The sequence below is a fragment of the Canis aureus genome, chromosome 10, assembly GCF_053574225.1.
Source record: "Canis aureus isolate CA01 chromosome 10, VMU_Caureus_v.1.0, whole genome shotgun sequence".
NCBI classification, from domain to species: domain Eukaryota; kingdom Metazoa; phylum Chordata; class Mammalia; order Carnivora; family Canidae; genus Canis; species Canis aureus.
Genome location: NC_135620.1, coordinates 57,571,327 through 57,587,488, shown reverse-complemented (window position 1 = coordinate 57,587,488; position 16,162 = coordinate 57,571,327). Strand labels below are relative to the sequence as shown.

General features: G+C 47.4%; 1 protein-coding gene across 1 annotated transcript in view; it reads left to right on the top strand.

The window, feature by feature from the left end:
* Window positions 1–16,162, top strand: part of GABBR2 (gamma-aminobutyric acid type B receptor subunit 2) — a 355,033-nt gene that overhangs the window by 94,169 nt on the left and 244,702 nt on the right. Inside the window, exon 2 of the mRNA XM_077912663.1 lies at window positions 15,534–15,671. Coding sequence (XP_077768789.1) covers window positions 15,534–15,671 — 138 coding nt within the window. The remainder of the gene's footprint in view (window positions 1–15,533; window positions 15,672–16,162) is intronic.

Genomic DNA, 16,162 nt, shown 5'->3' with positions numbered 1-16,162 from the left:
CAAGGAGAAGCTTCACCTCCTTCAGAGTCCAGGGGCAGCCCCAGGCGCTACAGTCTTGGTGGGCAATGCCACGTGGGCTTGGAGACCACTCAGCAGGATCTCAGCCATGGGGGAGTTGGGGGGGCAGGCAAGGATGGGGTCCTGGGGATGCACACCTGGAAAGGCGTGGTAGGACTTCAGACTCGGAGAAGCTGAAGTATGGGAACAAGATGCCGAGATGGGGACCAGCTAGGTCCCAGGCCGTGCAGGTTGGACCTCTGAAGTCACCTTCTATGTGCACTGAGCACTGTGCCTGTGGGCCCGGGTGGCCATGGCGGGGTTGCTATGGGAGCTGGTCCAGGGTGCCAAGGCGTTGGGGAAATCACCTCCAGAAAGGAACTCTGGAGATGGGTGCCTGCAGCAGAGATGGAAGGATGTATGACAAGATTGAAGAATTGGAAAGTCCCTGAGTAGAGTCCCCTGGTCACGATGGTGTGTGACAGAGGCCCAGCCTCCATCCATCAGGCAGGGAGTGACCGTCATGTCCCCCGCTGGAGGACAGGAGAGACACATAATTAAGTCCGGCTGAGCTGTTGCTGACGGAGGACGGGCCTCCTGAGTGATGAGTGTGGCTCTGGGCTGACGGGGTGTTGATCCCGTCGGGCCTGCAGTCACCACTCACCTCTGAGCGGGTGTCCAGTGAGTGTTTGAGCTCAGGCAGGAGCCGTGTTAGGCCACAGACCTCTGGGGGTCCTGGGGGGCCAGCTCTGGCCTGTGTCCCAGGAAGACCTGTCGAGCTTGGATGTGGCTCTCCAGGGAAAGTCGGTGGAGCGGGCAACTGGCCCAGTCCCTCACCTGCGTCCAGTCCAGCGCTGGTCTCAGCAGCATCTCCTGAGCCCTGCATGGTCTCCTGGTTCCCCCAGCTCACATCCTGGTGGCCCAGGACACACAGGGGCCTGGAGGAAGCTAAGACTCCCCTCTCCCTCTGGGGTTTCCCTTTCTCTGCTTTCTGCGTCCGACCCTGCCCACCATCCCTCTGACTGCCCGGCCTTCGCTCCTACCATCTCCTGCCTGGACCCCCACGCTGGCCTCATTAGCCATCCATCCCCTTGGCCAGCCTCTCTACCTTTAAGTCACGTCCTTCAAGTGATGGGAAGGAATGTCTTCCCGGCTCAGCTCTGGTGATGTCGTTATCAGGTTAAGCCCTTTTAAGAACGCCCCTGGGTTTAATAGATACTGACTTTTCTGTTTGCCATGATGCAAACATTCTGGAAATAGATCCTGATGATAGTCATACCACATCGTGGGGGCACTTAATGCCACTGAATTGTACACTTAAAAATGATTAAAATGGTTAAAAAACAAACCAAAACAAAAGCTCACTGGGGACCCCAGGATAGGGTGCAGCCCCATAAACAGGTGCTCGCTCAACCCCCCATTCCAATCCATCTCTCATTTCTTTCATCCGCTCACGGAGTGCTCCAACCCAGAGAAACCACTTGCTCTTCCCAAGACTGACCCCACTTTTCCCGTCTTGTTTTCTCTTCCCATGGAATTTCAGGATTAGAGTCTTTTACTAATTTAGTCCTTTCCTCGGAGAAATAATCCTTTCTTATAGCATTCTCCTGCAGACTTCTGCTTGAACACCCACAGTGATAGGCAGCCTGCTGTCTTCCCAGGCATTTTACCCCATTTCTGGACGGCTCAGATGATGAGAGGCAGAGGCAGGGTTTGGAGCATTAGGGCCTGGTTTTGAGTCCTGGGATCAGGACTTAACTAGTCACATGACCTCAAGCTTGTCAGTTAAGCTCCTTGGACTTGTATCTTCTCCTCTGTTAAATGAGGGGTAATGTTGGTATCCTTTTCATAGGGTCATTGCAAATATTATGTGAGATCCATTATGAAAGGGGAAAGAGATGATGCATGTAAAGAATTTAGCAAGGTGCCTGGCACATAGGTCAGTTCTGAAGAAATGTCAGTTTGATATGTATAAATTGAACCAAAATCTGGCCTTGAGCTCGGACCAAAACACAGACTGTTCGGGCATGAAGGAATCGGAGAGATGAACCGTGGTGGTCATTTGTAGGTTCCCTGACACCTGGGTCCCCTCTCCTGCTGGTCAGCTTGCATGTGGTCCCTGGGACTTTCCTGGGTCATGTCTGGCCAATGAGTTCCATTTATTTTTTAAAGATTATTTATTTATTTATTTATTTATTTATTTATTTATTTATTTATTTATTTATTTAGAGAGGCAGAGACGCAGGCAGAGGGAGAAGCAGCCTCCATGCAGGGAGCCCGACGTGGGACTCGATCCCGGGTCTCCAGGATCACGCCCTGGGCTGCAGGTGGCGCTAAACCGCTGTGCCACCGGGGCTGCCCATGAGGTCCATTTAAATGCTGGTTCAGTCTCTAGAGAATTTTCTTTTTCCTACTCCTGTGGCAACTGGCAGCATTTAAGATGGTGGTTATTCCATCAGTATGGTTTCCTGAGTTACTATGATGCATTGAGCCCTCATCAATGAGAGAGAAATCAATTTTTTTCTGGAATGTCCCATTGAGATTTGGGGGTCTCGGTTCCACCGAGATTTGGGCATGTTTGTTGCCACAGCATAGCCTAACCTCTCCTGACTGATAGATCTGCTAACTCTACCTTCTCATTTTTTATAAGTGAAGGCCGGTGAAGAGGAGGTCACAGGGCGAGGCATGGCAGGCCTGGCCCTACCCTTTGCAGGATCGCAACCTGTGCTTGACAGAGCTGGGTTTATTCTTTCTTTCTTTCTTCATTGGTCTTCCCCATCACTGGGTCCCATTAAGGAGACTGTTGAGATGGACCCATTTGACTGGGTCCTGTTGATGTCATGTGCTGGTCAAACCTAAGCCTCAGAACCCCTTCGTTAAGGGGCTGACAAGTGAGCTCTTCTCTGGGCATGTGTTTTTCCCAGGGGTTCTAGGCCAGGTAGCTCATCAGGCCTCACATCTGGACCATGGCCACCAGCTCCCAGCTGACCTCCTTTCCCCCCCGCGGCCTCCTTCCTCTACACCAGCCTCCAGAGGCACCTGTGTGAAGCCGGCTTCCATCTCAGCACTCCGCTGATTAAAGTTCTGCAGTGCTTGCTGCTGCCCGAAGAAAGCACGCCCTGCCTGGTGTCCAAGCTTCCCCAGGGTGCCGGCTCACCCCACCCATCCCTTCTGCCACTCTGTGCTCCCACCCCAGAAGCAAAATACTCCATTTCTCCAGTGTGCCCTGACCTTTCCCATCTCCGGGACTCCGCTCATGCCAGGTGCCTCCCCATCACCTCTATGTCTTCTACACCTTTCAAGGCTCAGCCTGAATGCACCTCCTCCAAGAAGTCTGGACAGAAAATGCCAGTGTGACTTGAATATGCCTTCCTTTTTGCGTGACTTGTGTCTCTGCCATGGTTCCCACTTTTACCTGGCCTTGTGTTACAGCTTTTTGTTTCATTTTCTTCCTTACTCCCTGATGGCCGAGACTGGCCCCAGCACCTACCACGGGGCCTGGCTCTTAATCACCGCCCCCATGAGTATTACTGGAACAGAGGAGTGCTCTGTGACTCATCCAAACCTTCGCTGTGCTCCGCACCAAATTTTACCAAATTGTTCCTGTCTCACCTCCTCTAGGCGAGAGGAGTCCCTGAGGGCAGGGACCATGTCTTACCCCCTCACACCACCCACCCTTCCTCAGCAAATGTGGAGTGAGGGCACCCCTCAGAGAAGCACATTGTGCAGGTATATGTGGGGTGGAGAGGGGCAGATAGCTTGATGGCCTGCAACCAGTGTGTGGTCCCTCTTTGGCAGGTGACCTGGGCCCCCATCCCCTGGGGACGGGCTGACAATTTGTGATATTTGTGCAAAACTGTGAAAGGAGCACTCCCACCCCCACACCTCCTCCTCCTCCCCTTCGCCCCTCCAGACAGGCAGCCTACACATGCTTCGTGTTCATGACCCTGACTTTTTAAAAAAATTTATTTATTTATGAGACATACACACAAAGAGCCAGAGACACAGGCAGAGGGAGAAGCAGGCTCCGTGCAGGGAGCTCGATGTGGGATTCGATCCTAGGATCCCGGGATCATGACCTGAGCCAAAGGCAGATGCTCAACCACTGAGTCACCCAGACGTCTCATGATCCTGACTTTTAAACATGTCACACCTGCATCTGCGGGGGTACTTATGGAGAGCTAACCAAGAAACACAGTTTGTATCCACCAGTCTGAGAAACATTTTGTAAATTTGGGGAGATGGCGGCTTTACCCGTGCAGAGGAGAGACGTGAGCTGTGTAGCTCCATCATCCTCAAATAACACAGTCTGCAGCTGGCCGAGAATTCAGAGTGACAACTTCAGGGAGAATACAGAAATGCCAGTTTTTCTCAGTATCCAGGATGGACAGTCTGGCTCTCTGGAGGCTTTTAGAAGCAGATGGTCTGTCCATCACCCCAAGGAAAGGGTGTGAAAAACTCAAGATGGCTGGAGTTAATAAGCTCTTTGGGACAGAGTTGCGGATATGACTACTCTTATTTCAGGCTGTATCCACCCTCAGGGACTGCATCCACCAGGCAGCATAATGTTGGGCAGCCAGGATGTACTAAACACACCTGTTTGGAACCAGGCCCTCCGCTGGGCATGGGGGACAGAGGGCAGCAAATCTGAGCTGTATCTGCTCATGTCCCTTCAATTCTGGTTGGACATCAGTCTCCCGCATGGGAGGGGGAATATTTTAAATGCACAGCACGCTTGCTTTCTGCCTCTTCCTGTAATCTTTTTTGGTTTCCCTTTTAAAGTTTCACCTTTCTCTAATCGTTTTCCAGACATTTTGATTTCTTACATTTCAAAATTTTTACAGCAGGTGGTTGGGAATGTTTATTCGTCGATGCTATCTAATTGCACTAACAGACACTCGTGCGGCTTCGTGTATGAAGGTGATTTCTTGCTCGGTGTCAATAGTCAAGCGCAGGTCAGAGGGGCATGTTGGTCGTGGCCTCTGGGAACAGGTGCCCAGATGGAGTCAGGAGGTGCACTGGGAAATGCACAGGGCAGGGGGTGAGTGCTGAGAAAGGCAGGACAGGTCTTCTGAGCGTGGGCAGGTCTGACACCTGTGAAAAGCGGGTTGGTAGGAAGGGGTACAGGCAGCATGGTAGCTCTGAGGAAGTCCCAGCCAGACCAGGGACGCCAAGCTTGCCTGCTGTGGACTGGTGCTGGCTGGAAACGGTGAGCCCCTTTTCCACCACCATGCTCCATCAAGGTTTGGGTGGCCTGGCGAGAGTGGGGCGCATCCCAAGGGCACGACTCCCAGACGCTGTCAGCTCTTGAGACTGTCCTCCTAATGACAGTTTCTCTTGGAGTGGCAGTGCCTTTCCATGATGGCCACAGGGATTCGCAGTTGGGGGAGCTCCCCCACTTGTAGGTCCTTGGAGTCTTCCCCACTCATACTGTGGACAGGACAGAGAGCACAGAGCATCCACGGAGTGGCTTCCTAGGCCAATCCCGGGCAGAGCGCACATCCCCTCACTCACCTGCCATTGCCCAAAGCTCGATGGTCACATGTGATCGCAAGGAAGGCTGCAGGATGTCATGTCACTGGAGCACCTCTGGAGAAAAACAGAACCCAGATACCCCGGAGCAGGGATCCAGAGTCCGTATCCTGACTGCTTCTTCCTTGCCGGCCGTGTAATACCTTGTGCAAATGACTCACCTCTCTGACCCTCAATTGCTTCATCTATTAAAATAAGAATAATAAAAGGACGTACTTCACCAGGTTGTTGTGAGGATTAAGTGATTATTATTTATTTATATATAAATGAGAATCGACCTGGTACAAATAAATGCTGTGTTATTACTGTTACTCTTAATGTTTCCAAATGTAATATGTTGATAAATGTTTCTTGAGTATCTACTTGGTTCAAGGAATTTTGTGTCACAGGGACCTGCTCTGTTCTCCTAGCACTTAATAGAGGCTCAGAAAATGTCTGAATGAATTAATTTCACTGGCAAAACAAGATAGTGTTTAATTCAGTTGGCCATGGTGCTGGGCTAATTTTAAACATGAGTTAGCAGTAAGAAATGTAAAGTCCTGTTCTTCAGCTCAGAAAGTCAGCCCCAGAACAGAACGAGAGAGACTTAACACAGTTGTGAAAGCATGCTGGGTGTGAGAAGCCTACTGGTTTCAAAACGACCTCCCATCTTTTAAGAATAATATATGCATTTAAAAAAATCTTGAGTAAAACAGGTACAAAGAAGAGAGTAAAAAAAATCATTCAAAATCTCACCATTTTGAACATCAGATAAGTCTCATTCCAGACATGTCTCCATGCATATGTTAGAGAGAGATAGACAGAAATAATATTATAAATGAGATCATTATTACATGCTATCTAAAACTGATGTTAAATTTTATTTTTTTGAATGCCACAGAAGAAACTAAGGAAATATAAAGAAGGAATTACTCTACATTAAACAATTTTGCCTTCACTACAGAAAATCCTGATTTCTAAAATATCAAGGGTAATAAAAGACAATGAAATGCAGTGAGGTTAAAGTCCTGGCTTTTAGACTCCAGTTTTCAATTTTAGATGATATCAATTCAAGTTTTCCTGTCTAAGAAGAGGAAATTTGCAATCTTATGACTCCTTTGCCTCCTCCTCCTTCTGAGTTTTATGTTATGTTATTGTCTTCGCTTTGCTGGCTGATTCACGTGAAATGGGTGCAGTACTCACAATTGCTTCTTTTTAACCACAAGCCTCCGTTCCTGAGATCTGTGTTTTGAATCATGTTTTGGTTGGCTGCCTTTATCATCAAGTTGTCTTTTTCTCCCCTCCCTCTAAGAAAGTTTCTTTCTTTCTTTTTTTTTTTTTTTAGATTTTATTTATTTATTCATGAGAGAGAGATAGAGAGAGAGAGAGGCAGAGACACAGGCAGAGGGAGAAGCAGGCTCCACCATGCAGGGAGCCAGATGTGGGACTCGATCCCGGGACTCTGGGATCACACCCTGGGCCAAAGGCAGGCACTAAACTGCTGAGCCACCCAGGCGTCCCTCTAAGAAAGTTTCATAGGTGTTTTGTTACCAAGATTGTGTGTGCTGATTTAGTAGTTTTTACTGACAGTAAGGTCTGTGTGAAGTAGGTGCCAGTTACAAAGATTGCATTCTAAGGTCGCATTAATAGAAGTCCATGCCCAGAATGTGGCAGGTGATCATTTTGTTTTGTTTATCATTATGTCTAGGCATGCTCTGAACAAATTGATAAGGAAAATACAACCCAATAGAAAAATGGGCAAAGTCACTGGTCCCAAAGAAGAAACAAAACACCTATAAACATATGTAAAGATGGCTCATCCTATTTAATAATCAGGAACAGACAAGTTGAAATGACATCAATGCTCACAATATTGGCAAAAATTAAAGTTAGTAGGGATGTGGAGTAATGATACCTGTCAAACACTGACAGTGGGAGTGTAAATGGATAAAAGCACTTTGAAAAGAATGTGGGAAATCCTGTGATTTAACACTCCCATTGCCACATTTAGACACTAGAGGAGCTCTGCACATATGTGTCAGGAGACACATGTAGGAATTTTCAACCATCTTATTTACAACGGCAACCAAACAAAATACTGGAAACAATCCCAGTGTCCATCAACAGGGCAAGGAAGAAACAAACCATGGCATATTCCTGCCCCGGAATACTATGCACCTCTGAAAATAAATGAACTGCCACTGTGTTCAGCAATAAACATCCAAATGTCTCACACACAATGCAGAGCCGTAAAGGGGTCTTTGGTTCAAGTTTCAGGCAAAATTTACAGCATGATTCTAAGTATATATACATTTGAAAACAAATACAATCACATGATCTAGTGTTTAAGAAACACAGACATGTAATAAAACAATAAAGAAAAGCAAGGAAGGATAAATCCAGATGAGGAGTGCCTCTTGGGTGAAGAAAGGGGATACAGGGTGGCCACACACAGGCTTCCACATTAGCTGTGTATTGGGTATCCTGTAGGTTTGTACTACTGTTTTTCATATTTTATGTAAGTTATATATCTGTGATATATTCTTTTCCACACATGAAATATTTCAAAATAACATTCTTATTTAAAATAAAACAGTACTCTGAAGCGACACTGCCTGGGATGGAATCTTCACCCTTTATGTGACCTTGAGCAAGTTATTTAACTTCTCTGGAGCTCAATTTCCTTTTCTGTAAGATTGGAAATAATAATAGTAAAACTACCTTATAATAGTATTGTGAGTAACAAATAGGATAATTTACATGAAGTTTTTAGGACCATGCTGAACACAGTGAGATCACGATGCGTATTAGCTAGTGTCACTTTTCAGTGCAGACGGTTGGAGATATCTGGGGGTGCATCCTAGAAATGTCTGCCTTCTGAAGCCTTTCTGGAGGATGACCACAAGTGGAAAGGGTGTGACACCATATCCTACAGGGGTGATTAGAAGAGCTAAGTGTCATTTGGCCTGAAAGCATTTCCTGGAGTCAAGTCAGGCTGCCTGAGTTTGGGTGTCTGAAGGGCTCTCATGGGAATGGGAGACTAATAGGCTCCAGAGCAGAGGTGGGCGAACTATGGCCCAGGGCACAAATCTGACTGCTGCCTGTTTTGGTAAATACAATTTTACTGGAATGCAGCCATGCTTATTTGTTTATGTATTGTCTGTGGCTGCTTTTGTGCTACAAGGGGTTGACAAGTTGCAACAGAGACCATATGGTCTCCAAAGCCTAAAATATTTACTGCCTGACCCTTACCAGGAGAAGTTTGCTGACCTTTGCTCTAGCATGAGAACTTGAAAGGGAACTACAAAAGGAAGGTGATTTTAATACTTTGTAAGAAGCAGAGCTGGCCAATGACACCTTAGCTCCCTGGTGAGGGAATGAGACTCCTGCCACTGGAGGAATGTAAGCAGATGCTGACTGCTCCTGGAGCAGGGGGCACAAAGGAGGACTTTGTATCTGGGGCGGGTCGGACACATCGGGTTTTAAATTCTTCAATTCTGAAATTCTGTACAGAGTAATTCTCAGTCTCAGATTGGTCGTTATTAACTCTGACATTTTCTTGGCATTTCTACATTTTAACTCTCAGCAACATTGGCTTTGAAATTTTTGAGTCAAAAAAAGTATTTTAATTCTTTTAAAATGAGATATAAATGAAAAATGGAATGTATTCCAGAGTTTTACTTTTCCATTTAAAAAAATGGATTTGCATGGCTTTTGGATCTATTCCCATTTATAGCCTATATGTGCCGATTATGATTTCTCTGTGACAAGTGTGTCCTTACCAGGAAAGAGGAGTCATCGGGAGTGGAGTCGGGGAAGGGAATTTGGGCGCAGGGACCATGAGCTGCTGTAGATGTGGAGTCAAGTCAGTAGAGGGCGAAGAGGAAGCATACTGGACGGACTGGACGGGGAGCTGGGGCGGGGGAAGCAACAGTGACTGAGGGCCAACCGTGTGCCAGAGCCCGTGTCCAGGTGGCAGAAATGCAGGTCAGAGGCTGTGCCCCTTCGATAAGCTTTGTACCACTGCATGGGAATGTGAGCAGCGATGGAATTACCTCCCCTGTCTTCTGGGGGTCAGGTCTGGCCAGGCCAACCCCCAGGATGCCCCCAAGAGGTGAGCAGGGGGGAGGGGGCTAGTCCGGGAGGTGGGGAAGTCAGAGAACCTGATAAAGCCCATCGCTTCCTTCCAGGACTCAAGACCCCCCTTATAGGGGCTCTGAGAGCAATTCGTCAGAAGCCAAATCACCCAAAGACAACTTGCCATAAACAATTTCTCAGAATGATAGTTTTGCCCAGTGACCAGCTCACTAAAAGCTGTCTGACAGACACCTTAAGTGGGGGGAATGGAAAAGCTTTGGCATCTCCCTGGCTCACACAGGGGCGGGTCTGGAGTCTGCAAGAAGAAGCTAATAAACAGGCATTAGGGGAGTGTCGCCAAGTGCAGCCTTCAGGAAGGACTAGAATGTGAAATACAGGTGAAATGGACTTTCACCTGAGCCTGAAGGATGAATCCTCATGAATGGCCGTGTGAAGTGTCTGCAGGGAGTCCCTCAGGACACTCAAACTTAGAGAAATTCCCCCCAGTGATTTGGTGATTGATTATCAGGCAAACCGATGTGCTGTGGATTAACGTGGAAGGAGTGAGCCTAAGTGCCTGGCGCATCCAGCCTCACCTGCAGGGCACTCACCTGCCCTTCCCTAGACCAGAAACCAAAAAATCATACATGGCCGGGGACCTCTGGGGTCATCCCCCTTGTGGTTTCCTGGCATTTCATGCTACTGGCAATAGAATCCCCTCCTCAAATTAAGTATCACATGGAAACTTGATGTTAAAGACGGAACAGATCCAAGGAGAGCCTGCCTGTTGAAGTGAAGGCAGGGAGCCCAGAGGCCCGCTTGCTGGCTCTAAAACAGCTATGCCAGGTCCTAGGCCCCCGAGGGGCTGAGCGTGATGACCAAACTGGTCCCTCCTCAAAGACTCAGTTCTGGTCAGTTGGAAAAGTCCCTCTAATTAGGACACTATTTGTATCAGGCAGGAAGGGACAGTATCAGAAATGAGGATGAGGGAGAAAGGTATCTAAAATGGGACAGACACATGCATGTGATTTTTATTTGGTAGTCCCCATAAAAGTGTTCTCTTTAGGGGAGCTGAGGGAGTGAGCCGGATGCCCAGGAGGTGGCTGACCCTGCCTCAGGTCCACAGCATGAATCAGGAGGCCTGGGCTTGAAGCATTATCCTGGGGGAAGCAGCCCTTTCTAGAACACTGCTAGCTTCAGCATCCCCCTTGCCTGTTGAGCTGAGTTCTCCAGATTATTGAGAAAGCTCTGAACTGGGAATTGTGAAATCCCTCCCCTAATCCTGATAGGACAGTGACGAACCCCTTTCCTCCCCTTCTTCTCCTTGGTGTGCATCTGAAAATGAAGGTACAGGGCTGGCTAGATTAGCGATGCCCACGTGTTTGGATTGCACACATCAGTAGAAGCTAAAGGAGTTCAGTGAGGAGAAGGACATGGAGGAAAAACTTACATTAAAAAAAAAAATTTTATTTGGGTGGGGGCACCTGGGTAGCTCAGTCAGTTAAGCATCTGCCTTCGCCTCAGGTACTGATCTTGGGGTCCTGGGATGGAGCCCCTAGCCTAGCTCCCTGCACAGCAGGGAGTCTGCTTCTCCTTCTCCCTCTGCCCCTCCCTCTGCTCATGCTCTCTCTCTCTTTCTCAACTAAATAACATCTTTAAAAAAAAAAAAGAACCTTTATTTTGTCACATCAGGACATTACAAACAAAACCCTTCTGCTATTTTTAATTTCATAATAGAAAAACATTTCAACACCATACAAACTAGGAAGTATCTATAAATTAAGGATAGTTTTTTAAATGGAATACATTTAACGTGAAGAAAAACCTCACTCTATTATTCTTACTTTTCTCATTTTACTTCACCATGTTAGTTTTCTGTAACAGATCACCACCGATTTCATGGTTTAGGTCACAAGCAGGCATCAGCTCATAGTCCAGGGGCCGGAAGTCCAGGCATTGCGTGATCTTGGTGGGTCCTCTGCTCAGGGCTTCACGAGGTCGAAAATCAAGGTGTCAGCTGGGCAGGATTCTTAACTGGAGGTTCACCTGGGGAAGAGCCAGTTCTTTTTGATCCTAAGACTGAGGCCCTCATTTTCTTAATACATGGCCCCTTCTTCTTTGAGGCAACAGGCACACTGAATGTATCTTATGGTTGGAACCTCTGATTTCACTCCTGCTACCAGAAAAAAAAAAAATCTCTGCTTTTCAGGGCTCGTGTGATTACATTGGCCACCTGGATAATTCTTTAAGGTCAGCTGATAAGAAACCTTAATTATATCTGCGAAGGTTTTGCATGTAACATAACATATTCATGAGAGTAAGATCAAGGAGCACAGGTCACGGGGGCCAAAATTCTGCCTTCCACACCCAGCCTGGTGGAAACAGAGTCAGATAAACAGTTGCAAATGTTAGAAGATTCTTCTAGGTCAAATACTGGTTGTCAAATATTTTCTCCTATTCTTGAGCTGACATTCAGAAGTGGTGTATTTGTGAGACATCGGGACATCATCATTAATACAGAGTCTTGCCCAGACAAGATGCCAGGGAAATGTTTGCAGAGCAAACAAGTATTAATAACTTCATTGTTGCTAATATTATTTTAATGCAACTTTGATGATAAATCTTGTGGTACTGTATTATCATTGTCATTAGCAATAGATTAGAAAACAAGCTAAAATCATTATAAGAATGTATTAAAATGGGAAATGATTCAGTAAATCATGGTAGAAACAATTAAACATGACTTACTCTGTTATATCTGCTGTGTTCTGCTGAGGGTGGAGAGTGTGTGGCTTTCAATCAAGGAACGGGGACAATTCATGGAGGGCCCCAAGAAGCAATGAGAAGTTAATCTTTCTTCTTTGCCTTCCCCCCTTCCTTCCTGCATTTCGTCTTCTCTTTCTCTCTTTATTTCTTGGCAAAAAAAAAAAAAAAAAAAATTAGCGTGGTCATTTTTAAAAATTACACTTAAATTTTAAAATGGCCTTATTTCCCAAATCTCTGCAGGCTGCAATCCAGCACCCTGGCTTGGTCCTTAGGCCTTGCCCAGGGCCCTCTGCTGCCATCCTGGGGTGTCTATAGCCTGGCCTCACCCCTGCCGTGCATGATCACTGTGTCCCATGGGACTGGCCACCTCTTTGAGGTCTCACCGCTGGACAGTGGGCTCTCTGAGGCCAGCCACCCCTCACACTTGTGCCTCCAGCCCTGTTGACACCCACTGTGGGTCAGAGTCTCTCAAATGAGGAGGGAGCAGCAAGTACTAACCCGCTCCCGTCCCACGTTATGACCACTTAAGGGAGAGGGAGCAGAAAGGAAGAGGAAGACACAGAATGGAGAGGAAGACAAAACTAAGTAGAGAGATGTGGGCATAGAAGGAAAAGAGGAGCAGATACAGGGAGAATGTCCGAGGGCTCCTTCATGCATGCTATAGATTCTTGCTGGGTCCTCACTGAGGCTCTGGGAAGACAGCTATGAAAACAGTGACAAAAATGTGACAAAAATCTTTGCTTTCGGGGGCTCATGTTCTAGTTGGTAGGTCAGTCAACTTGCAACAAAAAATAGACAACATGATTTCAGAGAATTTTAGGAACTCTCTTAGGGCAATAAATGAGGGGGCATGTTACGGAGTGACTGGGGGTGGGGGACATTTTGAATAAGGGGGACAGCGATGACGTCTCTGAGGAGGTAACAGCTATGCCGAGACCTGGATGATGAGAAGGAGTGAACCATGCCGAGAACCAATTGAATATTGTTCCCAGCAAAGAAAACAGCAAGTGCAAAGGCCCAGAGGCGGGAAGGAAATTGCTTTGTGTTTCAAGGAGCAGAGAGGAGGCTGGTGAGCTGTAGTTGGTGAGCCAGGGAGAGAGTGGAGGGAAATCAGGTCAGCATGGGGAGGCAGGTTGGGCCTGTGGCTTCTTGTATCCATGATGACAGGGAGGGTTCAGACCCTGGTACTAAACTTGTAAATAATGCAGAGTAACTATTTTATAACCAGTTAGCCTAACAGAGTCTTTTCTAGCTGCCCTGCCTACGAGTCATCTGACTGGGGGAATTTAGCCCCAGACACCTTACAATTCTCGAAAACTGACAGGATGTGCCAGTCTTTAGTGATTTTCTTTTCTGTCCCCAAAGGTTATTTTTATTGCCCCGTAGGACATTAACCAGTTTTGTATCTGATTTGGCAACCTTACTTATTTTCACCTTTCTTATTTTTCCATTCACTATAAAAATCCCTGTCTCTCAAGTTTTCTTTTGAATCCACTTTGTCATCCTGCAGATCCCTTTATTAATGAGTTAAACAAAAGGTTGACATGTACCCACTACCGGTTTTCATGAGAATTATGTTTTTAACCTTTTGAGAATTACGTCCTGCTAGGAGGTTGGGCTTGAAGTGTGCGGAGAGCAGGATAGTCAGAAGGACAGGTTTATGTTTTACAAAGAACCCTCCGACAGTGGCTGGGTGGTAAGCAGGCTTCTCCAGGCCCCAGGGAGGGCGAAAAGCCTAGCGAGGCGCCAGTGACTTTGTGCAGGGAAGAGATGACAGGGCAGCTTGAATGACAGAGATGGAGGTGGAACTGAGTCCCAACTCCCTACATTTGAGGACGTTTGTCCTTGTTCATTTCCATACTGGGTCACCGGGATCTGCTTTAGGGCTCAGTTTTCCTCTCTAGGATGTGAGCACCTGGGCAGGGGGCTGGATCCAACTGGTATGGTACCTGAGCACCCAGCCCAGATTGAACACAACTGCGCTTGGCAAGTGTTTGCTAAGCAAACTCTTCCCTCTAGAGTCTCCTCCTCCTCCCTCTCCTCCTCCTCTTCCTTTTTCTTTTCTTCCTCCTCTTCTTCTTCCTCCTCCTCTTCTTCCTTCTTTTTTTATTGTGGTAAAATAAGCATAACATAAAATTTACCCTTTTAACCATTTGTAAGTGCACAGCTGTGGCATTAGGTACATCCAGTGGCAGTGCAACCATCACCACCATCCATCTCCGGAACCTTTCCATCTTCCCAAAGTGACACTCTATGCCCATTAAACATTGACTCCCCATTCCCTTCTCCCTCAACCCCTGGAAGCCACCATTCTGTTTCTGTCTCTATGAATTTGACTACCCTAGAGACCTCTTCTGAGTGGAATCATACACTACGTGTCCTTTGCGTCTGACTTATTTCACTTAGCATAATGTCATCAAGGTTTATCAGTTTTGTGGCACATGTCAGAATTTCCTTTCTTTTTAAGGCTGAAAAATACTCCCTTGTGTGTATATGCCATATTTTGTATATGTTTGGAATCGTCTCTTGATGGATATTTAGGTTGTTTCCCCCTTTTGTCTATTGCAAATAGTGCTGCTATGAACATGGGTGTGCAAATACCTCTTGGAGTCCCTGCTCTCAGTTCTTCCGGCTGTCTATCCAGAAGTGGAATGCCGGCTTGTTCAGTAATCCTGTGTACCTTTTTGAGGACCTGCAGTGCTTTCCCTCCTGCAGCTGCCCATTGGACATTCCTACCTAAGCAACGTACCAGCATCCCGGTTTCTCCACATCCTCACCAACACTTAACCATTTTGTGTTTTTTTAATAGTAGCCATTCTAATGGGTGTTAGATTTGTCCTCTTTTAACACGTAAATGACCCCAAGAAGGGGGAGACCCCAGAGTGAGGCATTTGGGGGCCCTTTCCTCAATGTGCCCTGTAGGGAGATAGCTGGAGAGCCAGAGATCCTGGATAGGGAGGGTGCTCAGTGGGAGGAGAGCCAGGATGGAGGGTACCAACATCACACTCTGAGCTTGTAGCGTGGGCTCGGGGCTGGCTTAGAGAGAGGCCTTTTGATGGGGGAGCTGAAACCCAGGAGGTTTCCCATGAGGAAATTTGTTTGTGTGAATCTGCCGTTGGGCCCTTGTCCCTGGGGAAAGCCGTTTCTAATTTGGGCTATTCTTTCTGTCTGTTGCTCTCCAGTGTGATAATGCAAAAGGATTGAAAGCCTTCTACGATGCAATAAAATACGGGCCGAACCACTTGATGGTGTTTGGAGGAGTCTGTCCGTCGGTTACATCCATCATCGCGGAGTCCCTCCAAGGCTGGAATCTGGTGCAGGTAAGGTCCGGGTCACCTTTGGTTGGGGGGCTGTCTTTGGCCACCAGCCTTTTGCAGGAATGCTTCCTTGTGCAACACAGCTCTTAAGTTGCCTGTTCAGGCCTCCTCAACTCTCCCCTGGATGACTGATTGCCTGCCACCGCTGCTGCCCTGACTCCTGGTCTGACCCTCGGCCAGTCATGGTATGGCCGACACAGTGGGTCTCTATGGGGTAGCCCCACCACCTCCACTATGTGTTTGGAATCTTTCAGTGACTCCCTGCCTGATTCTGTCAGTGCCACCAATGTCCAGCCAGTCTGCTTGTCCAGTGTCCTCTCTTGACCTGCCACTCTATGCCTCAGCCCCTCCCAACCACCCACCCTTCCTCAAAGGCATCTTGCACTTTCAGGCCTCCGAGCCCTGCTCTCAGTGTTCCCTAATCAGATGGGCCTTTATCTACTCACTGCCAACCCCCCCTACGCCCAACCTGAAGTTTTCCTGTCCACCAAGAC